Source organism: Hyperolius riggenbachi, chromosome 3 (assembly GCF_040937935.1).
Source record: "Hyperolius riggenbachi isolate aHypRig1 chromosome 3, aHypRig1.pri, whole genome shotgun sequence".
NCBI classification, from domain to species: Eukaryota; Metazoa; Chordata; class Amphibia; order Anura; family Hyperoliidae; genus Hyperolius; species Hyperolius riggenbachi.
Window position 1 is genome coordinate 428,027,661 of NC_090648.1, and position 26,138 is coordinate 428,053,798.

Genomic DNA, 26,138 nt, shown 5'->3' on the forward strand with positions numbered 1-26,138 from the left:
AAATTCGGCACAAATCTGCAGCGTTTCCCTGCAGGAGATAGGGGCGGTGAAACGCTGTCTATCTTCTTAATGTCATTGTCGTCCAGATTGCACAACTATGTGAATCTGGATAGCATGCTGCAGCATGCACCTGAAACCCTATTGCCATGGCACGGCTTAATGATTCAGGCTGCGTATTTGCAGCACAATGGGAGCTGAGCCGACTCGGATATGGCCGTGGCTCCTAGTGGAAACCAATCCTTAAAAAAATATTTTGAATTTGAATCCCTGCATCATGTCACTGGCTGACACTCTAATCATCTAAGATCCTAAACAGTAGATCTTACACTCTAATCATCTTTAGTGACATGACACAATGATTAGAGTGTAAAATTTTAAACATTGTTAGTGACATGATGCAAGGATTAGAGTTCAGAATATTTTTTTACTTGGGGGTGTGGCCTGTGTTCAGGGGCGGAGCTTAGGGCGCCAGAATGCCTGTGCCTACAGGCTCCTGAGTTGTAAATCCGGCCCTGAGTAAGGTGTACAGTGTAGAAGGATGAGGAGTGACGGGTGGGATTTAAGGTTTGGGTGGATAAGGAGTGATGGGCGGGGCACACAGATCAGGTGGATGAGGAGTGACGGGTGGGGTGTACAGTGTAGGTGGAAGAGGAATGATGAGGAAGGTGTACAATGTAGGAGGACGAGGAGTGACTGGCGGGGTGTAAGATTTGGGTGGATGAGGAGCGACTATCAGTGTAGGTGAAAGAGGAATGATTAGGAAGGAGTACAATGTAGGAGGATGAGGAGTGATGGGTCGGGTGTAAAGTTTAGGTGGATGAGGAGTGATGGGCAGGGTGTACAGTGCAGGTGGAAGAGGAATGATGAGGAATGTGTACAATGTAGGAGGATGAGGAGTGACAGGTGGGGTGTACAGTGCAGGTGGAAGAGGAATGATGAGGAAGGTGTACAATGTAGGAGGATGAGGAGTAACGGGTGGGATGTAAGGTTTAGGTGGATGAGGAGTGATGGGCGGGGCATACAGTGTGGGAGGATGAGGTGTAATGGGTTAGTAAGTGGGGGGGGGGGGGATTGCTTTTTGTTAGCTGAAACTGAAGTGGTGAGACATCTTTTCATGCATATTTTATCCACAGTATAAAAATATGTACAGTTTTACTTAATTGCATTAGCTTTCATTTGTGTCATTACAGCACAGGACTGTTTGTCACAACATGCTCTTTCCTCTACTTTGGATCTGTAGGTTGACTACATTCCAGGAAACGTTCTCCCAGTGACAGCGTATCTATAGATTGCACTAAGCCATGGCAAAAGTTTAAACCAGGAAGCCAAAGGTCACAAAGCTGCACGACCCGGTCAGGTGAGCGTCAATAAACTCCCAGCTATTCTGTTGTTGGAACCGTGCAGAAACCGCAAGTGACGTGCAAGAACTGTTATTACCCTACAGAGATGCGAGCTGTCTGCCTCTGCAGGCTGCTGTTATGGATCACATCTCACAATCCTCAAGCAAACCTGAACAAAACTCTGTTCACTGCATCTCATCTCTGCCATGTTTCACATGACCAGGGCAAGGCCCATACGAGACGACCTTACCATCTACATTAACCACTTCAGCCTTCAGTCGTTTTTCACCTTATGCATCCGAGCAATTTTCACCTCCCATTCATTCGATAACTTTATTACTACTTCTCACAAACTGATCTATATCTTGTTTTTTCCACCTCCAATTAGGCTTTCTTTGGGTGGTACATTTTGCTAAGAATTATTTTTTTCTAAATGCATTTTAACAGGAATATTAAGAAAAAAGAAGAAAAAAAAATATTTCTCAGTTTTCGGCCATTATAGTTTTAAAATACATGCTACCATAATTAAAACCTATGTATTGTATTTGCCCATGTGTCCCGGTTATTACACCATTTAAATGATGTCCTTATCACAATGTATGGCGCCAATATTTTATTTGGAAATAAAGGGTTTTTTTAGGTTTGCGTCCATCACTATTTACAAGCTTAGATAAAATATTAGTTGTATGCCCTCTTCACATGCATATTAAAAAAAAAAAAAATCAGACCCTTAGGTAACACACATATATATATCTTAAGGGTCTGATTGTTTTTTTTTTTTTAATTGTAATTTTATCTTTTTAGTTAAACATTTTATTTTGGTATTTTTTGGGTGTGTGAGGTAAACAGTAAATTTTGAATGCAATTGTATTGTATTGTGTCTTTTCTAATAAAAATCTATGTGCATGTAGTTGTAATATTTAGCCACAAGATGGCACAGTGAGTTTTTTGTTTTTCTATCCTGGGAGCGAGCACGGTCGCTCACAGGAACTACAAGGTGATTTTTTTTTTCAGAAAGACCTGAAAAGACTCTGAAAAAAAGCCGTTGTTTTTTTTTACTGTGGACTTAGATCAATGAATGGGAACAATGTTCCCATTCAGTGATCAACAGCTACCAGGGGGACGGCACGGGAGCGCACAGCAGCAGAACAGCCGCCTTTTGGATGTGAAAGTCACGTCCAAAAGGTGAAAATGGTAAAATAACTAAAGCTGTAACACCCGATTGGAGTTTTAAGGCCACAGCTTTATTACAGAATTCAGATAATACAATAACACATCAACATTATGAAAATAACATGTGCAGCCGCGCTCTGCCAGATCCCAGCCTTTGTTTCACCATTATGCTACTAACCTCACCACAGACAACCGTAATGCCATGAACTTAGTTAATGACAACCAACCATTGTACCATTAAGTTCCCTGATGGCACCCATATACCATAATTTGCATTATACACTCATAGCATAATGCATTATTCCATTAAACAACCTAAAGAATACGTAGTAGTGCACAGTGTCATATCGACGCTCCAGCCCTAGTCATGTATGGGCACAATGGCACATTTTTGTATTTGTAGTCACACACAGTAGCTGCAGTGCCGAAGTAGTATATTATTTCCATTTGAGTTATTACATAATAATATTTCTCGAAAATATATTGGAATTACACAAACACTATTTCACTAAAGTTTTACAAACCCTCACTACGATCTGATATGACACAGGATTGCAAACCTCTCCATAAGTAGGGGACCTTAGGCAAGTCTCCCTAACACTGCTACCTCCTATAGAGCGCGTCCTAGTGGCTGCAGCTCTAGCGCTTTGAGTCCGCCATGAGAAAATCACGATATAAATGTTGTCTTGTCTTGTCATAAAAGCAGATAATCTATAAAAGATCACGCTGGCTTTCCAGCCTTGGGCCTCAATTCACTAAGCTTATCTCCTGTCTTTAAGAACTCTTCTAGAGTTGTTACCATGGTGATAAGGCATGTAGTATTCAGGAAACATTTTACCTCAGGCAAGCCTAAAGTTAACTCTTCTGTCTTTAAATTAACTCTCCAATCCTAAAAATAACTCCAGAGTTAAAGACAGGCTGTTAATTAACTGCGTGTGAAAATAACTACAGAGGAGGTAAATTAACTACAGAGGAGGTAAATTAACTACAGGAGAGGTAACTTAAAGAGAACCAGAGATGAAGCAACCTCATGTATTTTACCTTATAAATCAGTGGGAACATGACAGTAAACACCTAATCTGCTCTTTGTTACATTGTTCTCTGTTTAATTTGCCTGTTATCACCTCTAAGATAAGAATCCCGACTAAGCAGTCGGTCTGGCTTTGCTACAGAATAATTATAGCTGAGACTGTGTTCTTTGCTGTCTTCAAGTCCAAGCCTGCCCCCTGCTGGCTTTGCTCAGGAATCATTATAGCTGAGTCATTATAGCAAAGCCAGAATCAATGCTCAGTCCGGGATTCTTATCTCAGCTAGATAACAGACACTTTTAGCAGTGAGGATGGAACAGAGAGCATGGTAAATGTTTTCTCTAATGTTCCCACTGATTTCTATGGTAAAATACACAAGGGTGCTTCGTCTCTGGTTCACTTTAAGGAATGAAGAGGTAAGATAACTCTCTCACGTGTGGAGGTAAGTTTTCTCTTGCTTTATTATCTCTAGCATGATCTTAGTGAATTGAGGCCTTAGTAAAGGAGTAGCCAGTGGTTGCGGGCAAGCTGTATTTGCAGCAGACATTTTGCTGTAAGCATGAGAAGTGACTTGACATGACCCCTCGTCACCTTGCAGTTAAGACTTTGTCCCAGGGCACATTTGATATGACACCTGCTGATCACAAGGTGGCTGACGCCTCATGTGAGATGACATACCTGCCTCCTCAGCTCTGGCAAAACAGGATTTATCATCTACAAACACTGGAGAGCTGAATCCCAAGAATCCACATAATGATTATTGCTGGAAATAAACTATAATATCTACTGTACGAGTGATCATATATGGTTAGGCATTACACATGCTACATGGAACTGGCCCTAGGTAGCCGTTCAGGGCAATGTCAGCCGAGAATCCAGCTTGTCCCTCGAGGAAATTTAAAGATCTGTCATGCCAAACCTTCCAACAACAGCCTAACACATTATACCTGTGGGCTCGGGCATATATGGGAAATGGATAGGGTATCACAAAACAATGAGATTAAACAAACCACTTTTGTGGTAAGGAAGCAGCATCAACAAATTGCTTTTACTTGAAGTAAGTCTACACTGCAGTTCTGTGAAACTTAGAATCTGATTTCCTTATATGTCATTTTACTTCCCCAATAATGATAACACGCAAAGTTTCAAATCCAGAATATTTTTTTTCGCCTATAGAGAAGAGTGCAGGGCCTGACCTGCAGAATCAGTTGTGCTCGCCTATAGGAAGACCACAGAGTCCTGACCTTCAGAGTTTTACCCTGCTATATAGAATGACGGCAGAGTGCTAATGTACAGTTACTGTTCCTATAGAAAGACCACAGATAAACTGACCTGCAGAGTTTTACCCTCCTATATAAGACCACTGAGTCTTGACCTGCCAATACCCCACCTTTAGAAAAACCACAGAGATTCCCCTCCTATGCTGGGCCATCCACTTACTTAAAGCAAAAACCTGAAGTGAAAAATAAAAGTTAAAATAAACATTTGCACGTCGTACTTACCTCCCATGTAGTCTGCTCATTGATCTCTTTTTCCTCTCCCGCATTCTGTTTGTCCACTGTGATCGATGCACTTCTGGGTCAGCAGTCCGTTAACCAGTAAAATCACTTAAGCCATATGGAAACATTGACATTACCTTGCACATCAGTTGGCCTTTCAGTTATAACTGCCAGCAACTGATATAGTGAAAAAGGGCCCTAAGGCTTTCAGCTTCCTGGGAGACAAGTCTGACTAGATCAAAACGGGAAGGAATCACTGTTAGTTCCTCTCACTAGCTCACTATTTTCTTCTGACGGCTAGGTAAGTGTGTAATATTCCTTTGCAGTCACATCATGTGTTTATATTAAATCATTTTACCTGGTTTAGGGTCACTTTCAGGGTTGCTTGGCCTCCACAATGTACTAGCCTGTACTATAATGGAACCTGCCAGAAATCTGTTGCATTCAAAGTGATTAAATGGCTGGAAAAATTGATAGGTGGTCACTATGCAAAGGGGCCAGATCAGGCAAGCCATTCATTACTTCCTAATCAGAAACCTGTCAGGTATCAGTGATCGTTTTGCTATCTTGTTGCACCACTGGAGTCGCAATCTCTGTGAAAGTCCCCCCCCCCCCGGGAACAAGTAATTTAGGATCCAGTGATTGCCAGATCCCCGGAATTACTTATCTCTCCGAGTTGTGTTGTGGGAGGAGACTACTGTAGTATTTACACCCACCCCCAAATCTGTGTGGCAGAAGGGTGAGCAGTCATTCGGTTCACCCTACGCCAAAAACCCTGTGCGCCAAACTGCCATGTGAGGCTGTGTAAGTAATTTAGGATCCAGTGATTGCCAGACCCCCGGAATTACTTATCTCTCCGAGTTGTGTTGTGGGAGGAGACTACTGTAGTATTTACACCCACCCCCAAATCTGTGTGGCAGAAGGGTGAGCAGTCATTCGGTTCACCCTACGCCAAAAAACCCTGTGCGCCAAACTGCCATGTGAGGCTGTGTAAGTCTCTTGAGCGCAGTTAAAAAAAAGTTACTACCTTTTCTGACCAACTCATGACCCATGAATCTATAATAACCAATTAACCGAGACCTTCATTTTTAACCAATTTTTGTTCAGTTCAGTGTGCTGGCTGCATCAAGTGTTTCATCAATTAAATACAGCTGCACACTGCATGGCCCACATTAAGATGTACAAGTTTCTGTGTCAGTTTTACAATAATTGGCTATTGCATTACAGCCTGGACAGCTTGGAAGCAATACTGTCCCATTTATGTGACTAGCGTTGCACATAAAGCCCTGGATTGGCTCCAAAATCAAGTCCGTTCCAATGCAAAACACCAATTACTCTATAAATTAACGGGTAGGATAATAAGTAACAAGTTATTAAAATTAAAATTTGATAATTGCAGACGGGGGAAGAAAAATTACCGGCTGCACCATCGACAGTTTTTAATTTCTGGGAAAGGCGAGTTCCGTCGTTGACACCAGCCGTTCCGTGTGGCGTTTAAAGCGATGTCGCACATAATTACAGATACTCAAAACGTGACCCCAGGGTCGCATCAGTGTTTAAATATAATTATGCTGGAATCGGATCTGGCTGCTCATATGTCTCCCTCCCACACGACGCAATTATAGCATCCGTATGAAAACGCATTAGCGCCTTATAGAGCAGACAATCTGTGAAGAAGTTTCTTCAAGTCACCCTAAACTGGGTCAATACGATGACCAAAAATAACTCCCCAGCATGTGATTCTAGCGGCATTTATAACGAAGTGGTACACGGTGAGTGTAACTAAACTGCTTTTCTGTACAGCTTCCAGCCACAACCACAGAGGCACTGACAGCTGACGCTAATACAGCAGAGTCCCGGTTATCCGGAACTCAGCTAACCAGCAATCTCAGCCAACAGCACAAATTGCTGTCAGTACTCAGTGGTAAAGCCTTGTTTATGGGCTCTGCTGTGCTCAAAGGGACCCGGAGCAGGACCCCAAATGTACTTACCTTGGGCTTCCTGCAGCACCTCATAGTCTGTGACGTCTCTCTGCGTCCTCTGGGCTCCCTCCTTTTCTCCTCCCTCAGCTCCGCGACTTCACGAAGGAGTCATGCACAACTGCGCATGCACAGTCCCTCTGTGTGCCCGTCTCATTCGCGCACCTGTCACTGTGAGCATTCTGCAAATGCGCACTTCTCGAATGAATGAACTGCGCATGTGCAGAATGCTCATGGTGACGGCATGCGAGCGAGACAAGGGCGAGGAGGGGCTGCACATGCACAATTGCGCATGACTCCTTGCGAAGTTGCCAGCCTACTAGAGCTACAGGGGGAAGAACAGAGGGAGCCCAGAGGACACCGAGGGGCCTCACAGACAACAAGGGGCTGGAGGAAGCTCCAGGTAAGTACATTTGACCATTTTTGGGTCCTACTCAGGGTCTCTTGGCTGGCTTCCACAGCTCTTCCAAGGTTAATACTTTCAATCACTGTATATTAAACATCTAATACAGAGTTCATGGTATATAGTATGGGGTACAGAATTCAGGACCAAAAGCAGTTCCAAGCTGGTAAAATTTCAGTTAGCTAAATTCCTGAGTGGAAATTCAGATTACAGTACATTACTAACAAGTATTTATGAATGGTTCTTTGAACCTTCTGGCTACTTACAGCGATCATTTTGGCCACAAAGCTCTCCGGTCCGGTGTATTCCGTTGGGTCCTTCACCTTGACCAGCACTATGAAGTAGAGATAGTGCCACATGCAGTGCTCAGACATGATGTGCTCCTCAAAAGACACGGTCTTATTGTCAAACTTGTCTCTCTCCAGACCTGCAGACAGCAACACACAACGCATGAAGCCAGGGTGGTACGGAAAATGTGCTCATGTACAGGTCCCTAATCTACTGCTACGCATTTCATTAGAAATAAAGCAGCCACGCGTCAGTGTTGAGTGATTAAAAATCTCATCATATGGTCACAGTTATTCTGTTCCTCAAGTACACCTGTAACTTTTAAAATAAAAAAAGTTCCATACTTGCGTCAATAGGGTGAAACCCCTGGATGCTTCGGAGGCATCCCTGATCCACCTCGACTTCTTTGCTGCTCGTCAGGTCCCCCTTCATCTTCGCAGCTGCGCTCCCTTCAGCGTATGAGTGCGGCCACGCTGCTCAGGTGGCAATGTGTTCACTCCTGCACAGTAGCACAGAGCTGCTCTGGAGAACAATGCTGTGCGGAAGCAGCTCTGTACTTCTGTACAGGAGCATACTGCACTATGCGCCTGCGCAGTGCAGCCACACTCAAACTCAGCGGGAAGTGTGGCTGCAAGCAAACTTTGACATTAAAATCAAAGATTGAGGGTCTTAGCACAGTGCAGGAGGGGCATGCAATAATCAGGAAAGCCTCAGGACCATCCAGAGGCGCTGCCCCTACCTAAGCAAATATATAACTTATTTTTAGGTACAGATGTCCTTTAATTCAAATTATGTCGCCTAGGATGTGGCTCTATGTGTGCTGCTAACAGACAGACTCTGAATCTGCATTAGGCTGAGAATGAGGCTGAGTTTTGGTCTGCCTTATACTACACTAAGTGGCCTCAATTCACGGAGCATTATCAAACGTTTATCAAACACTTTATCAAACGTTTAGTGAGATTTTACCCATGTGGTAAATTATCAAACGTTTGATAAAGTGTTTGATAAACGTTTGGTAATGCTCCGTGAATTGAGGCCAGTGACTTCTAGGTGGAGTTGCTGAGCTGTCTCATAATGAACAGACTACTGCTCTCCAAATACTCGGCTCCCATCATGCTTCACAAAGTAAGAGCAGCGAGCCTAAGACGGCTGGAGTAAATTCAGGAATTGTTGTTTATTGGTGCCAGAAGTCGAGATGTTTGGAACAGATAACATTTGGGACTTTATGGAAGCTTGATGAAATTAGCAGTATAATAGCAGACTGAGTGCATTGGGCATGATCACCAACACATTTTAGAATAATATCTTTACAACAATGTCATTTAAACAGGTGGCGCTTTGAACTTTGTTACTACTGTGATGTTGTTATATGTTGGTCTTGTTACTACTGTGATGTTGTTATATGTTGGTCTTGTTACTACTGTGATGTTGTTATATGTTGGTCTTATTTCTAAAGTTTCCTTCTATTTTAACTTTGCAGCCTCTACCAAAATGCACTGTTACAGTTTAGGGTGGGATGACCTTCTCACTAATATCCCAACATGGGGTATGATAGGGATGATTCAGTAATGTGATTCACAGGGTCGAATATCAAGGCAAACGTTCTAAATTTATATATCAAGGAATTAATCTAATCCCAGATAATGATTCATCCTCATCACGTATAATCATTTCTGTCCTGGCAATTATGTGCGCTCAGATGACAGAGGTGTGAGTTCTGCTTCAAGTCAAACCACGCAGCCTGCAGCTTTTCAAAACGGGCTGAGAAATCCCAGCATGCTCAGCTACATTGTGCCATGGCAGATTGCTCTAGATTGCATCGGTGCCATGTGCAGGACCCGCAAATTATCAACAGTGCTTCTTGTGTGCGCAGCAGAACTCACGGAGTATATCATGTGATCAGCTTAATCGGGTGACAGATATTGTAAGGGTCTGATTTGTTGGTGACAATCATGTGCTTCAGCAAGATGTGATTACAGGAAAACTGTCAGCAGATTAAACTGATCACAGTCTTCTCCATAAATTCTGGTAAACAGTAGACATTATTTGCTTGTATCGTGATGCATTTGTGCCTTACTGTGATAAGTCAGGAGGGTCAGGGTAACGTTATTGTGTCCTGTGCGAGGGAGTCGGCATAGCCAAAACTACGCCACATCAGGCTAAAGCAGCCTAAAGTGTGGCGTAGTTTTAATTACGGGCAGTCCCGAATCTGTTGTTATTTATAAAGCATCAATAAGTGTTGCCCATAAGGATCAGGTGTAAAGTGAACCTGGAACGTTAACCCTTATTTTAGCACTTTTTTATTTATTTGTTACTTTTCCTCACTTTTAATTAGTACTGCAGTAATGTGTATCTATGGCTACTTGTCACTAGGGGCTGTGTGAGACAATAACAGAGGATTTCTGCTTTCAGTTTCTGTATTTTCTGCTAGTAGAGAGAGAGCAAAGCATTCCAAGAATTTACAGCACAAGTTTTGCCGACTGAGGTCAAAAGCAGTGCACTATCTCAAACAAGATAACCCCATTGAAACTGTTAATGGGATGTAAAAAAATAAAGAAGTTATATTTACCCACATAGAGGGAAGCCTCTGTAAGGTCCAGAGGCTTACCGTATCCTCCTCGACCCCAATGATGGCCGAGAGCTTCTTCCGCTTTGCGTCTGCACTTCTCTCCATGTTTGCGTACTGTATTTGCACAGTACAGACACATGGAGAGATGCGCAGAGTCGAAGCGGAAGAAGCTCCCGGCAATCATTGGGGTCATAGAGATACAGAAAGGCTCTGGACCTTACAGAGGCGTCCCTCTATGTGGGTAATTCTAACTTTTTTTTTACAGCTTCAATAGAGTTATCTCGTTTGAGATAAGTGCACTGCTTTTGACCTCAGTCGGCAGAACTCATTGTGCTGTATGTTATTGCTTTGATCTCTCTCTACTCGAACCTGGGCAGGTGCATGAGTGGCTTCGAATTACTGAGCAGGCATGACTGTTCTTGTGCATATACAGTACAACTATTTTGGGTCACAGAGGGGAGTATGGTCGCTGGAACATATCCAACAAGCTCTTGTCAGGTACGCTAGGAGGGATGCTGCACAGCAGTGGTGGGCTACAAGATAGTTTGTAACACATCTGGACCACCTAGAGGCTTCCTTCTGCGTGGGTAAGTATAGAACCTTTTTTTTTTTTTTTTTTTTAACTTGCAGGTTTCCTTGAATTCTTAGGACAACACTCAGGGCAATGAATGTTATACAGTCAATGCCAACATAAATGAGGATACTTGTACAGTTTGGGCCCAAAATGAATAGCTATTCCAACATCATTGTGTTTTTTTCATTTTATTAGACTCAAATGAGCTTGTTTAAACATATTACAGCTCCAATAAAATGAAACCTATTTGTAATGTACTAGAATCAAATATGAAAGGCAGGATGCATAATAGCTCAGCTGGACGTCACACAAGTGAAACAACGACGTGCTGGCTTCTATTCATACAGCTACAGCAGTACTTTATTATGACTATTACCTATAAAATGATAACATACTGGATTTATTCCAACAAAATTGAAATTGATCTGAGTCAGAGTTGGTACATTATTGCCGACTCCAACTCGAGGTACCAATAATTACTGGTGACTTCACAGTCCTGCTGCTGATAGGAGGCCTGTTGGTCCTGTAGCAGCTGTCAGACTTTGGCTGAAGGTTTGCTATAGATCAGTGAATGTGGTTGCTCCCTTCAGCGCTGGACCAGTTGCCTTAGTAGTGTAAAGCTGCACTCATGCTTAGCCAAAAATAATTTGTTTCAGCTGCCAGGTTTATGGCGGAGAAGGAGCATAATTACAAATCTTTCATACACACAGGTGATAGGATTGCTATTTTGGCCAACCATATGCATCTAGTCTGGGTACCTTAAAGCAAACCTGTAGTGGGGAGGGAGAGTTAGATACTTACCTTGGTAGATGGAAGCCTCTGGTTGGTCCAGACCAGCTCTGGGGCAAACTACGGCCCGCGTGCGCTGTGAATCTGGCCCACTGCTGGGGGACTGGATTCCTCTTCTCCCTTCCTGCAGAGTTGTGAGTGGGGTGATAAGAAGAGGGTTAACTCACCTAATTCCCGCTTCCAGTGTTGGGTCTCCATGGCTACAGGGCCATCACATGGCAATCCTTTAGGACGTGCCAGTGTGTAATACAGTGGCAAGTCCTGGCGGTAAGTCATGTGGTGCCACTTTCGACATGGAGACCAGACGCTGAAACGATGATTAGGTGAGTTAACCCTCTTATCACCTGCCCGCAACTCTGCCGGAAGAGAGTGTTTTCAAGGGAACCTGAACCGAGTAAAATTATTTAAAAGAAACACATGATGTACCCACAAATGAATATTACATACTTATCTCGCCGTCTGTTCCTCTCAGAAGCTCAACATTTTCTTCTTACAACAATTCCTTCCAATTCTGACAAGATTTTGTCAGACCTGAAATATCATGTCAGTTGCTATCAGTTATAACTGAAAGGACAGCTGATGAGCAAGGTAATGTCCATGTTTCCCTATGGCTCAAGTGGGCAATATTACAGTTTAACAGTGTGCTGACCAGGAAGCTGTTATGAGGTAATATAAGGGAAGACGCAGAGAGCCCAGTATAGTGTAGTATGTACTGTGAATTGGGTATGAAAGGTAATTATAGATACAGGGCCTCGCCTGGGCGGGTGCATTGCACCCAAGCACCTCTCTCTGACAGGCGCCGCCTGGCCGCCGCTCACCCCCTCTAGCCACGTCAGACCTCGATCAGGCGGTGACCAATAGTGCTGCGCTAGGACCTAGCACACCGCACTGATATGCGGAAGTGACATCACTTCCGCATATAGAGCGGGTGTGTCCGCCGCCCGCTCTTACTGGTCAGGTCGCCCGCTGATTGAGGTCTGGCTTACTGCAAGGTGAGGGGGGAGCGGTGGCTAGAGGGCGGGCCCCTGTCACTCACTGCCTAAACAGTGGGGCCCTGTCACTCACTGCCTAAACGGGGGGGTCTCTGTCTCTCACTACCTAAACGGGGGGTCTCTGTCTCTCACTACCTAAACGGGGGTCCCTGTCTCTCACTACCTAAACGGGGGTCCCTGTCTCTCACTGCCTAAACGGGGGTCCCTGTCTCTCACTGCCTAAACGGGGGTCCCTGTCACTCACTACCTAAACGGGGTCCCTGTCTCTCACTACATAAACTGGCGTCCCTGTCTCACTGCCTAAATGGGGGTCCTTGTCACTCACTACCTAAAAGGGGGTCCCTGCCACTCACTACATAAACTGGGGTCCCTGTCTCTCACTGCCTAAACGGGGCTCCCTGTCTCTCACTGCCTAAAGGGGGGTCCCTGTCTCTCACTACCTAAAAGGGGGTCCCTGTCACTCACTACATAAACTGGGGTCCCTGTCTCTCACTGCCTAAACGGGGGTCCCTGTCTCTCACTGCCTAAATGGGGGTCCCTGTCACTCAGTACCTAAACTGGGGTCCCTGTCACTCACTACATAAACTGGGGTCCCTGTCTCTCACTGCCTAAACGGGGGTCCCTGTCTCTCACTGCCTAAGTGGGGGTCCCTGTCTCTTACTACCTAAACGGGGGTCCCTGTCACTCACTACCTAAAAGGGGGGGGGGGGGGGCAGGGGAGGGGCGTTTAAAAAAAATTTTTTGTTATAAAAAAAGTTTTCTTTGTTTTGAACATGGTAATGTCTGTCTACTCAGTTTATTTATCTTTAGATTGGAAAATGGATTGAGTCATTGCTATGCATGGAAGAGGGGTAGGAATGGGGTATCTCATGCATGTGTAAAGAGGTGGAAGGTGTGGGTGTGATTAGGCAGGACATGGGTGTGTTTATGTGGTTGGGCGCAGTTAATTTAACCACTCCCATAGGCACCAGAGAAAATCTTGCACCCAGGTGCCTGGCACCCCAGGCTCACCCCTGTATAGATAGGTTATACTCGCAAACATGGTTTACTGTCCAAGTAACCACTATGAAGGCAGGTGAGGAGATTAGACCTGTCCCCACTCAGGATTAAGAAGTCGCTCTTTGTAGATCGGGAAAAGGAGTAATTCCCCTCCACCAGGGGTGGAACAACAGCAATGGTAGTACAGAGGCGCCAAAAGAGTAAAAAACAGTATATCTTTAAAATAAATAAAATGAAGTAGGTAGCGGTGGACTTACCCCTCCAAAGCAGACACAAAAATGCTGTTTCAGGCAAAAAACAATTTATTTACTTACTCCGAACAAGGTGCAACGCGTCTGCTTTGGAGGGTTAAGTCCACCGCTACCTATTTCATTTTATTCTTTTGGCGCCTCTGTACTACCATTGCTGATATGAGATAATGGCAATTTTTAAAATGGAGGATGGAGAATTCCATTGATCACAGGGCTTGAGGAGTACACTACACTACAGGCAAGTATGATCTGTGTATGTTTATTTTGACTTTTTTCAGTTAAGGTTTGCTTTAAAAAAAGGAATGCGGCCCCCAAACTTGGTCCAGACCAATGTTTCCAAACCCCGCCCTCGCAGCCCACCAACAGTACGTTTTTCAGGAAAAAGGTGTGGTAATTAGTGTCGTTTAAAGCAAACCTATGATTTTTGCTACAGCCTTTTGTGATGAAGCAAGTGCTTTCGGCAGACACGGCGCAGGCCACCTAGCCCCTGACTTGGGCGCCGCTATAGCCCTAGAGCTATAGTTCGTGACCCACATATGGTTATTCAGGGTTTCAGTGATCGGTGACTCGGAGAGAGAATAGTACTTTACGCATCCAGGAATTTAAGCGGCAGCAGGGTGAGCGGTCATTTGGCTCCCCTGCACCCAACTCACTGGCGGCGTATACATACATATGCTTTTTTGATACTTAGGTCGGGAATGAATCTATGTCCTAGGTAATGTACAGCGGAAAAAGCCTAGCCTGATCGGGTCCGTGTTACCACGCCGGCACAGCCGGCTCACACATGTGCTACTGCTGGTTTTCTACCAGAGCCCAAGCGGGACCATGCTTCAAAGCATCCTGTCAGCATGAAGTTTTTCAGGGATCTCATTGCTGGAATGGCTGGGCCGGTGGAGGAGGACAGGGGATGAGCACCCTGTACCTAATTTCCACAAAACATGCACTGTTCATGGGCCTTGAGGACAGGGGTTGGGCCAAAGGCTTGTCAGACCATTGTAGAGCTCATCATTCCAACGCAGGGTCCCTCTATGTCTTCTAGGCCTTACTTCCAGCCGTGGACAACCTTATCTAGACTGGCCATGCATCAGTAAGGTCCACTCGAGCATTGTGCAGCCAGACTGTAATCACTGTGCAGCTGGCTACTGACACCCCCAGGTCCCACCCACTCCACTCTCGCCCTGTGGAGCTGCTGACAGAACTTACCGCAGATGAAACAAGTCGTTTTTAGAATCTCCTCTTTCTTCTGCTTCTCACTTCTCAAATCAGCAAAGGTGTCGATGATAACACCAAAGATGAGGTTCAGAACAATGATGATGACAATGAAGTAGAAGAGGAGGTCATACACAACTCGGGCAGCAAACAACGGCTCCTGAAACACAGGGCAGCATAGGCACCGTCAACAACCATTCACAGGTGGCATCTGGGTGTAATAAAGCCCTTCACAAGGTGACAACATCTTATTATGACAGAATCCTTCTCCTCCAGACAATAATCATAAGCACTGTGACCGGTACAAGTGCCTGGATTTATTTTCAGCAGCGTCGACAGACAGTCAGGTTTCCCAACATAATCGTCAGGATCCTGTGCTTAGGAGCCACGCCCCCTCCCATGGAAGCCAGTCTGTCTGAACTAGCGATTTTTATCTCAAAACGTTTGCTGTGATTTTTTAAAACAATTTATTGTGATTTAATTACGGTACATCTGTATTTTTCAGCTCTTCTATTCGATAAAATCCTCAAGCATGACCCCCAATTAATCGTTCTTGTCTGATTGTGCATGATTGTTTTATTATTATTAAATGACTGCATGTGCAATGTGTGCGGCCAAAACTAGTGAAAGAGAGGTAGCCAGCACATGTCCCGCTGCTGTTGAACTACAAGTCCAAGCATGCCCCATCATCTACCTGCATCCCTTGTATGCCCCCTGGGTAGCAGTCTATGCTGTGACACAACTACAAACAGAAAGAACAACATTTGAATCAAAAAATCATACTCACATCTTTTGATGGTTTCCGGAGAACGTCCCCAACTCCTCCGCCATTGCGCAATCCCTGATTGAGGACGGTGACTATGCACATAAGCAGCGTGTCACATGCCCGCTCTACCCCATCCTCCTCCTCATCCGCACCTGCTGTACAAACAAGAAAAATAAGCAACACACACAAACCCCCACAAAATATGTGTGTATTCCCCCCCCCCCCCCCCCCTCCCTTTAAAAGCAAAACTACAGTCTAATAAAAAAAAAAAAAAAAAAGAAGCCCAACACTATGAAGGGTTTAATCCAGGTTAATGCTAGGTCCACACCATACAATTATCTGTTAGATTTACCTGCCAGATAGATAATTTCTAACATGTTAATACAATAAATAATAATAATAATAATAATGTTGGAAATTATCTATCTAACCATCTATCTTCCTAGCAATTAGGCATTGTTCTACTCGGCAGGAGATAACCAGAAGACAATGCACCAGAGATAATGGCCAGTCTCTACAGAAAATAATCTAACAGAAAATCTAACAGAAGATTGTATGGTGAAATATGGTATGTACTAGGCATAATGCTGGGCATACACGGCTAGATAGTGCGCCGGTATCGAGCCAGCGGCTATATGCCGGCGCGTCACCGCTCGACCGCGCGGATCGATTCCCGCTCGTCCCCGCGGGCGCTTTCTAATCAGCACTTCGTTTTTTCTATTGTTCTGCCTGCCGGTATCGAGCACGGAATCGATGGGGCGGGCAATCGGACCTGTCGGAAATTATCAATCGAGCCATCAGCGGCTCGATTGATAAGAAGAAACGAGCCGTGCATGCCCAGCATAAGACTAACGTAGCTTTCACTGGGCACTTTTTGTGTCATAGAAAGTTTCATCACACCTACTTTTTCAGTTCTTGTAAGGCGAGGAAAATACCCATAATTATGTATAAGCCCGGGTGCGCACATGGCAGAAACGCTGCGTTTTATGCAGTAATGTTAGTCTGTGGGACGCAGAAGTACCAGCGTTGCACTTGCAATTTACAAGAAGCATTCCGCAGACGCTGGTAGTGTTGCATAATATGCAGGCTGGCTGCCAAATGCACATAATGAAAGTCTATGGTAACGCATATGCATTGCTTTTTTATTAAATAAAAAAGATCTGTGATGTATTTCCGCTTCCTGTTGTCTTCTTAGTGATTTGCATAAATAAAAATATGCGTTTTCCATTAGCGAACCGCAAACGCATTGAAACGCATCTGCATAAAAAAAACCCGCAAACACACAACTCACCAAAAATGCTGTAAAAACGCAATACAAAATTGCAAACTCACCATCCTAAAACACTACTTTTTCACGCTATGTCATATGTGAACCCAGCCTCACAGTCTAGCCAGTTCTTCCAACCCTTTAGTATTTAAGAAGCTGCTTGGTAAGAGTGGTGAAATGTCTTCGAGAGAACACCAAAAGGTGTCTGGTTAAGGGTAACCTGAAGGGAAAGGTATATGGTAGCTGCCATTTGTATTTCCTTTTAGATAATACCAGTTGCCTGGCAGTCCTGCTGATCTCTTTTGCTGCAGTAGTGTATGAATCAGACACCTATCAGTCAGAGCACCGGATCGGCATGCTTGTTTAGGGTCTATGGCTAAAAGTATTAGGCCAAATTCACACTGCACCATAAACACAGTGGAGGCAGATGATCTGCAGGACAGCCAGGTAATCTGTATTGTTTAAAAATAAATAAATATGGCAGCCTCCATATCCCTCTCACTTCAGGTGTGCTTTATAGTAAGTAAGGTATTACTTCTGTGTTTGAGAGAGGAGGGCATGTGTCAGTATGGGCAGACTGACTGGTTTGTGGCTACACGGCAGTGTATGACAAACAGGCACCATGAAGCAAGCTATGTATCTGGGACACACACACACACACTGACTGCTTTGTTTCATTGCACTGTGGAGAGCCTTCCCCCCTCCCTCTCCATGGAACAGTACATGCACCCCCCCCCCCCCCTTTTCCATTTTCATAGGACAGTACATGCAGCCAACTCCCTCCTCCTTCCCTCTCCATAGAACAGGCCAATGCGGCCACCTCCCTCCCTCCCTTTCCCTCTCCATAGGACAGTACATACATCCACACCCCTTTCCTCTATATAGGACAGTACATGCAGCTGCCTTTCTCCCCGTTCCCTCTATATAGGACAGTACATGTAACCACTTCCCTCCTTATCTCCTGCACAGGAGAGTACATGTGGTCTGCTGCTTTATCTCCCTCTTCATAGGGAAGAATATATAGCCTCTTGCCCCTCTTCCCTCTCTGCTGAACAGCCTATCCCATACTGTGGAGAGCAAAGGGGGGAACAAGCAAGTGAAACAAGAGCTACATCAGCTGTTGGCAGGATAGGATATAATTCGCCAGAGGAGAGACATCTGTGCTCACACTAGATTTCACCAGAAATCATCATTAACAACCATATATCTAGCATGTGTAGGTAGCTTTCAGAGCCTCACAGCCAAGGGGTACATTACCTGATCCTCCTCCTACAGACATGAATAGGCTACCAGTAATACCGCAGCTAGAACTAGTACTTGGCAGCAACACACAACTGCACATTGGCCTGAACCGACTGCTGGCCATTATCCATCATAAAATATTGACATCTTTTCAAATGATTTTTTCCGTAAGGCTGTAAGACTGCTGAAGTGATTTGAGGGGAGAACGTGGGTTGCGAGTGATGGCAGCCAAGACTTTACAACAGCGCTAATATGTCAATCACACTACAGCTGCTAATCCACGGAACCTGACAAGGCTGGATATACACAATGCCATATGAACACACATATGTGCACAGTCTTACTAACAGCACAGATGGATGGAGATGTAATGGGGTCTGAGGCAAGGTAGCTGATTTGGCGCCCCCTTGTGGTCTTTTTGTTAAGATGAAATAAAGAGAGGTCAGTAAAGATGGCAGGTGGGCCCCTTGACACCCACTAGGCCCAAAGCACCTGCCTAGCTAGACTGGTGGACAACTCTGCTCTGATTAACAGATATGTAATATGAGGGAAGACAGGCTGGATGTTAACTACATGTATTGTTCAGAAAGGCCATACAATGATATGGTAAAGAAAGAAACAGATAAATCAAACTAATTCTAATGAGACCTTCATTTAGATTAATGCCACTACTTTCTAGTGACTAGATGCTGTCACTGGTCTCCAGATCACCAACAAGGCAAACTAAGCAGGTGCCATATACCTGGTACACACCATGCAATTTCCAGTCAGACGGGTCTAATCGATAATTTGTACATAAGTGATTGGAAAATTGATCAGAATTTTGGGAAATTAGCGATTCGACCAATCTATCTGACGCAAAATTGCATGTTGTGTACTAGGCATAAGGCCTAGTACACACGATGCAATTTTTTCGTCAGATTGGCGGCCAAATCAATCCTTTTCAATCCGATCTAATATCCGATAGTTTTTCTGATTGATTTTGTATAGAAGTGATTGGAAAATCAGTCAGAAAACGATAGAAAATCAGACCAGACCTGTCAGAAATAATCGATTCGATCATTAATCTGATGGAAAATTGCATACACTGGTCGATTTGCCATCAGATACGACCAACAGATAGATCCCTCTCTGATCGAATCTTATCAGAGAGGGATCGTATGGCCACCTTTACTGCAAACAGATTGTGAATCGATTTCAGCCTGAAACCGTTCACAATCTGTGGTGGTGGTGCTGCCGCCGCTCCCCCCTCATCCCCCCCCCCCCCCGCATACATTACCTGCTCTGCTGTCTTCTCCGCTCTGGTCTGGTCTCCGGCATGCTTCGCCTCTTCCTGCCCGGCAGGAAGTTTAAACAGTAGAGCGCCCTCTACTGTTTAAACTTCCTGCCGGGCAGGAAGAAGTGAAGCCGGAGACCAGACCAGACCAGAGCGGAGAAGACAGCAGTGACAGCGGGGACTCGCGCTGGCCGGAACAGGTAATGTATACCCGCTGTATTGCGTCGGTCGTCGGGCATTCGAACGCCGCTATCGACGCACTTCCGACCCGCCGGCGATCGAGAAAAATGTTCCGCACGGACGGATCGACGGGAACGATCGATTTCGGACGGAAATCAATCGTTCTGTCAGCGGTGTGCGCAGCGATTTTACAGCCGATTCGATCACTGTGATCGAATCGGCCGTATATCGGGGGGAAAATCGTTAGGTGTATGGGCCCCTTAAGGCAACACAACAGTCAGTAAGCAAACAACCTGGTTTAAGTAAATAAAAGATTAACACCCTTCAGATGAAAGTGACACCATCTAACCGCTGCTCCTACTCCGGCAATTTTTAGAAACAGAAATTGGTGACTAATATAAACTAATCACTGAAAGAAAAATAAGAAAATACAAAATGGAGTTGTGTAGAAAGAATAGACTGACCTAGTGTGCTCATCAGTACACCAAGTGTGGTTTATAAACGCCTGTCATATGGTCGAAATATATTCAAAAATTGTGCAAAAGTTGCTTGTTATGATATATATATATATATATATATATATATATACACACACACCATAAACATACTTAGTGACTACACTGAGCGTTGTTGCATACAGTACGTCAATTTCTGCTTCCAATACCTGGTAATCACAGCCGATTATCTGCATAGTGATTAATGTGTGCTAGAATCAATATATTGTCATGTATGAAGTCAAATGTTGTAAAATACAAGTAGGTGAAATTGGCTGTGGGAAAAACAAGGCCATTGTATATAATAAGGTTTAAATCTGCTCACTTAAGTGTACTGTGTATCAGGTGAGCAAACAAAGGTTTGCTCTCACAGTAAGGCTATAAGTCAAAGCAAGACAGAAAACCTTTATATCCTGCTTTTCTCCTGGCTGACTCAAAGCTCCAGAGCTGCAGCCACTAGGGCACGCTCAGTAGTCAGTAGCAGTGTTAGGGAGTCTAGCCCAAGGACTCCCAGGTCTCCTGTGTCAGAGGCAGAGCAGTCAGTGGGTGTGAAGGGATGCTTTTACATAAACCAGGCTCACAGGAATAAACCAGGGGCATAACAATAGACCCTGCAAGGGATGCAGCTGCAGAGGAGCCCAGAGGCAGCAGGGGGGCCCGTGGGGGAGACGTTTATTTCCCCTGTCCTGAGAGACTGACAACTAAAAATGCTTTCTGTTCTCTGCACAATTGTTCTAATGACTGCATCTGCTCAGCCACTGATAAGGAATCATACCAAATTTTGTAGACAGGCCCTATTATTGAATACACTGGTGCAGCAGGTTCTTGTGTACGTTGCCCTGGTCCCAACCTCTCTACCCCTCCCCAAGTGCTCTGTACTGTAGTGAAGCTCTGTACTATAGGATTATGGGGGATTAGGTGGACCACTCACTCTGCCCTGGGCTCATACCACATTGGGGCTAGCAATGCTGGGCCCAGAAATGGATTGGATGAGAGCAACTATGCCTTCAGTTGTATGGCTCAGGAAAAAGAAAGTAACTTGGCCTATTTGATAAAAGTGTCACAGAGCCATTTTGGGATTAAAAAGCTCCCTGATCTTCCTATGTAGATAAACACTGTTTCAATAAAAATGTAAAGGAAAATAGTTGGGATTGGGGGTGGAGTTAGAGGTGCTGCGGGGGAGGGGGGATGCTTCTATTCTACTTCCTTTCTATGATTTTCCTTTGTTTTTTTTGCTAGAAAATGGATAGGCTACATTCTTAGTAATGTCACTGGTGCCTAGGGAATGGTTGGGCTGCATTCTCAGTGATGTCTCTGGACTCTAGTGAATGGTTAGGCTACATTATCATTAAGGTTTCTGGTCTCTACTGAATGGTTAGGCTGAATTCTCACTGAGGTTTCTGGTCACTAGTGAATGGTTGGGGCTGCATTCTTGTTGAGCTTACTGGTCTCTAGTGAATGGTTAAAGGATACCCGAACTGACATGCTAATAAATATCAGGTATGTAAGTGGCTGACTCAGTCCTGACTCAGACAGGAAGTGACTACAGTGTGACCCTCACTGATAAGAAATTCCAACTATAAAACACTTTCCTAGCAGAAAATGGCTTCTGAGAGCAAGAAAGAGGTAAAAAGGGGAATTTCTTATCAGTGAGGGTCACACTGTAGTCACTTTCTGTCTGAGTCAGGACTGAGTCAGCCACTTACATACCTGATATTTAACTCTTTCAGACAGAGAAAGAAAAAATGGAACACAGCATAGTTATTTGTGTGCTAGGCACTGTACATACACATGTCTATCTCATCATGTCACATCTCAGTTCGGGTATCCTTTAAGGTTGATGGTCTCTAGTGAATGGTAAAGGCTGCATTCTCATTAAGGTTACTGGTCTCTAGTGAATGGTTAGGCTGCATTTTCATTGAGATTACTGGTCTTAATCAATCGTTAGGCTGTATTCTCATTGAGTTTACTGGTCTCTAGTGAATGATTAGGCTGCATTCTCATTGAGGTTACTGGTCTCTAGTAAATGGTTAGGCTGCATTCTAATTGAGGTCACTGTTCTCTAGTGAATGGTTAAGGCTGCATTCTCAATGAGGTTTCTGGTCTCTAGTAAATGGTTAGGCTGCATTCTAATCAAGGTCACTGATCTCTAGTGAATGGTTAGGCTGCATTCTCAATGAGGTTACTGGTCTCTAGTGAATGGTTAGGCTGCATTCTCAGAGCTGTTACTGGTCTCTAGTGAATGGTTAGGCTGTATTCTCATTGAGTTTACTGGTCTCTAGTGAACGATTAGGCTGCATTCTCAATGAGGTTACAGGTCTCTAGTAAATGGTTAGGCTGTATTCTCATTGAGTTTACTGGTCTCTAGTGAACGATTAGGCTGCATTCTCAATGAGGTTACAGGTCTCTCGTAAATGGTTAGGCTGTATTTTAATTCAGGTCACTGTTCTCTAGTGAATGGTTATGCTGGATTTCCATTGAGGTTTCTGGTCTCTAGTAAATAGTTAGGCTGCATTCTAATCAAGGTCACTGATCTCTAGTGAATGGTTAGGCTGCATGCTCATTGAGGTTACTGGTCTGTAATGAAATGGTTAGGCTGAATTCTCAGATATGTAACTGGTCTCTAGTGAATGGTTAGGCTGCATTCTCAGAGCTGTTACTGGTCTCTAGTGAATGGTTAGGCTGCATTCGCAATGAGGTTACAGGTCTCTAGTAAACAGTTAGGCTGCATTCTAATTGAGGTCACTGATCTCTAGTGAATGGTTAGGCTGCATTTCCATTGAGGTTTCTGGCCTCTAGTGAATGGTTAGGCTGCATTCTCAGTGATGTCACTGGTCTCTAGTGAATGGTTAGGCTGCATTCTCAGTGATGTCACTGGTCTCTAGTGAATGGTTAGGCTGCATTCTCAGTGATGTCACTGGTCTCTAGTGAATGGTTATGCTGCATTTTCAGTGATGTCACTGGTCTCTAGTGAATGGTTAGGCTGCATTCTCAGTGATGTCACTGGTCTCTAGTGAATGGTTGGGCTGCATTCTCAGTGATGTCACTGGTCTCTAGTGAATGGTTAGGCTGCATTCTCAGTGATGTCACTGGTCTCTAGTGAATGGTTGGGCTGCATTCTCAGTGATGTCACTGGTCTCTAGTGAATGGTTAGGCTGCATTCTCAGTGATGTCACTGGTCTCTATTCAATGGTTAGGCTGCATTCTCAGTGATGTCACTGGTCTCTAGTGAATGGTTAGGCTACATTCTCAGTGATGTCACTGGTCTCTAGTGAATGGTTAGGCTGCATTCTCAGTGATGTCACTGGTCTCTAGTGAATGGTTAGGCTGCATTCTCAGTGATGTCACTGGTCTCTAGTGAATGGTTAGGCTGCATTCTCAGTGATGTCACTGGTCTCTAGTGAATGGTTAGGCTGCATTCTCAGTGATGTCACTGGTCTCTAGTGAATGGTTAGGCTGCATTTTCAGTGATGTTACTGGTCTCTAGTGAATGGTTAGGCTGCATTCTCAGTGATGTCACTGGTCTCTAGTGAATGGTTAGGCTGCATTTTCAGTGATGTTACTGGTCTCTAGTGAATGGTTAGGCTGCATTTTCAGTGATGTCACTGGTCTCTAGTGAATGGTTAGGCTGCATTTTCAGTGATGTCACTGGTCTCTAGTGAATGGTTAGGCTGCATTTTCAGTGATGTCACTGGTCTCTAGTGAATGGTTAGGCTGCATTCTCAGTGATGTCATTGGCTTCTAGGCTCAAGAAACATGCCCTTGCCTTGACAGGATTCTGGGCAGCTGGCAAGTCAAGCAAAGTTTTCAAAATTGCCATTCAGTGGTGAAAATCCCGACCCTGCAGCTTTTCTCCCAACAAGATGTTAACACGAAGTTCCTGTTTTTTCAGCAGCTTCTCCACACTTTTTACATAATCAGGCTTAGCAAAGTCACATGGAAAAGTCATCTGAGTCCTATCAATTACTCATTGTGAGAGAGAAACCGCAGGCCGCACGTAGGATCACATCTGTGAAGGTGACTGAGGGAAGACGCCGTGCGTTTAAAAAAACCAAAACACTTGAAGCCCTTGAGAGGAATCCTCGTTTACCCCCCGAGCACCTTGATTTACTCTGTCTGTCAAATTATCTTGTTTATGCCGTTTGCAGTACGAAAAAACAAACTGCAACCAACTTGGGAGAACCAAGGGGAAAAAGCATCGAAGTTAAAAACAAGGAGATTATAGAAAATAGATTTAACCCTTTCAAAGGCAGAGAAGTGTGGTCGCGGTCATATGGAGAGACGTGGCATTGAGGCTGTACAGTAAGCAGTCTATCTTGCTCACAATATATCTTCTGTTGTGACAGGTGCTCTTTGTGTATCAAGCATGGTAATCAGAGATCTACGGTGTCTGGTTACTGAATCCAGGAGGGATGGACAGCAGCACTAATTAATCAGTGGCGGAAATGCTGCAGCAATCATGAGGAGGCCTTGGGGGATGTGAGCGTCAATCACAGCCCGTCACGCCACTTAAGGACAAGCTTCTAATTAAGCAAACCCCTCTCCTAAAGCGGAGACGTCAAATGGTTTACACTGTGAGTGTGGGTTCCTGTGGGGGGAGCTGCCATGGGGGGGGGGGGAGGGTATTCTATCTACATACAACATATACATAGGGCACAGGTGTTGAGAATCTGAGAGAATTCCTGTGACTCAACTCCAAACGGAGGCTGGAAACAGAATATTGCAGGTCAGGGCGCAGGAGAGAGGGCACTCATACATCAATCTGTGCATCACAATGTGACAATGTGAGGAAAACGGTTTCTAATAATAATGGGTTGGGGAATTTCGAGCTCACCACATTGAAAGCAATAAAGTCCTATTTCCGGGAAAGATTTAATGCAGTGTACAGAGCTGTGCAAACTGCAAATAGTGGCACAGCAATGGGGATGCAAGAGGTAGAAACTGCACTGGGGCCCATGTGGGGTTCCCTCCTACACTCACTACGTTCCCCTTCATTGGCGCTATAACAGTAATGATCACCTCTACATGGGTTTTGAACACTGATGATAATTCAGAAACTGTCTTCCTTCCCCATGCTTAGGTCTCTCTGATAGTGCGGCTGTCCCTGGAAAGCAGGTTTGGTGTTCCATATCGTGATTGGTATGTATACAGTGCTACAGACCCAGCATCCAATTCACACCCACAGGGGCCCGCAGCTGCAGAGCTACACCACTAACCTATAAGAAACAAGGAAGCAGGGGAGGACAACTCAAACACTTTTAAAGTGATTTTTGAAATCAGTCACACATGGGTCTTCTACACGGATAAAAGTGATCTCTATCACTGAGTGCTGCACAGGACTGGGAAACGTGCAAGCCTTAATAAATTGTAAACAATAAATACTTCAGTAGCAGGAAGCCTCTGGATAATCCATCCTCCTGCAGTCCGCTGTTTCAGCACTGGACCCTCTGAACATATGACAAGAGCTTGTCAGATATGTGGCCGCCCTCCCATCCTTGTTAGAGCATGGCTGTGGACCTTACTCCCTCATGCATTGTACCGCTGGGCTTGGGAGCGTGGCCATGAAAAAAAACCAGGGTAGCAGTGATGGGCTCAAGGAGGACCTGGGATGCCTTTGGACTAACCTGCCCACTACCAAAGTATCTTTTTTTTAACGTTATAGATTTGCTTTAAACACAGGGATGGCTGTGGAAGGGAAAGCGTTTGATCCAATCAAAGCCAGCAGCTGCCAATCAATTAGCTGTCAGCTGGTTCATTGACCAGCATCTAGAAGCTGTGACTGGATTAGTGTAATCTCTTTCTGGGCTCAGGAGAATTTTT

At 44.6% G+C, this 26,138-nt stretch overlaps 1 protein-coding gene across 5 annotated transcripts in view; it reads right to left on the bottom strand.

The window, feature by feature from the left end:
- ITPR2 (inositol 1,4,5-trisphosphate receptor type 2) overlaps positions 1 to 26,138 on the bottom strand; it is a 467,841-nt gene that overhangs the window by 25,012 nt on the left and 416,691 nt on the right. For 4 of the 5 annotated variants that reach the window (XR_011030536.1, XM_068277594.1, XM_068277592.1 and 1 more), the window contains 3 exons: positions 15,881 to 16,014; positions 15,088 to 15,253; positions 7,689 to 7,849 (listed from right to left, as the gene is read on the bottom strand). Coding sequence is in view for 4 of the 5 variants with exons in the window: in XM_068277594.1 (XP_068133695.1) it covers positions 7,689 to 7,849; positions 15,088 to 15,253; positions 15,881 to 16,014 (461 nt within the window). In the remaining variant the exon portion in view is untranslated. The remainder of the gene's footprint in view (positions 1 to 7,688; positions 7,850 to 15,087; positions 15,254 to 15,880; positions 16,015 to 26,138) is intronic. The other variant, XM_068277593.1, reaches the window with a different exon arrangement.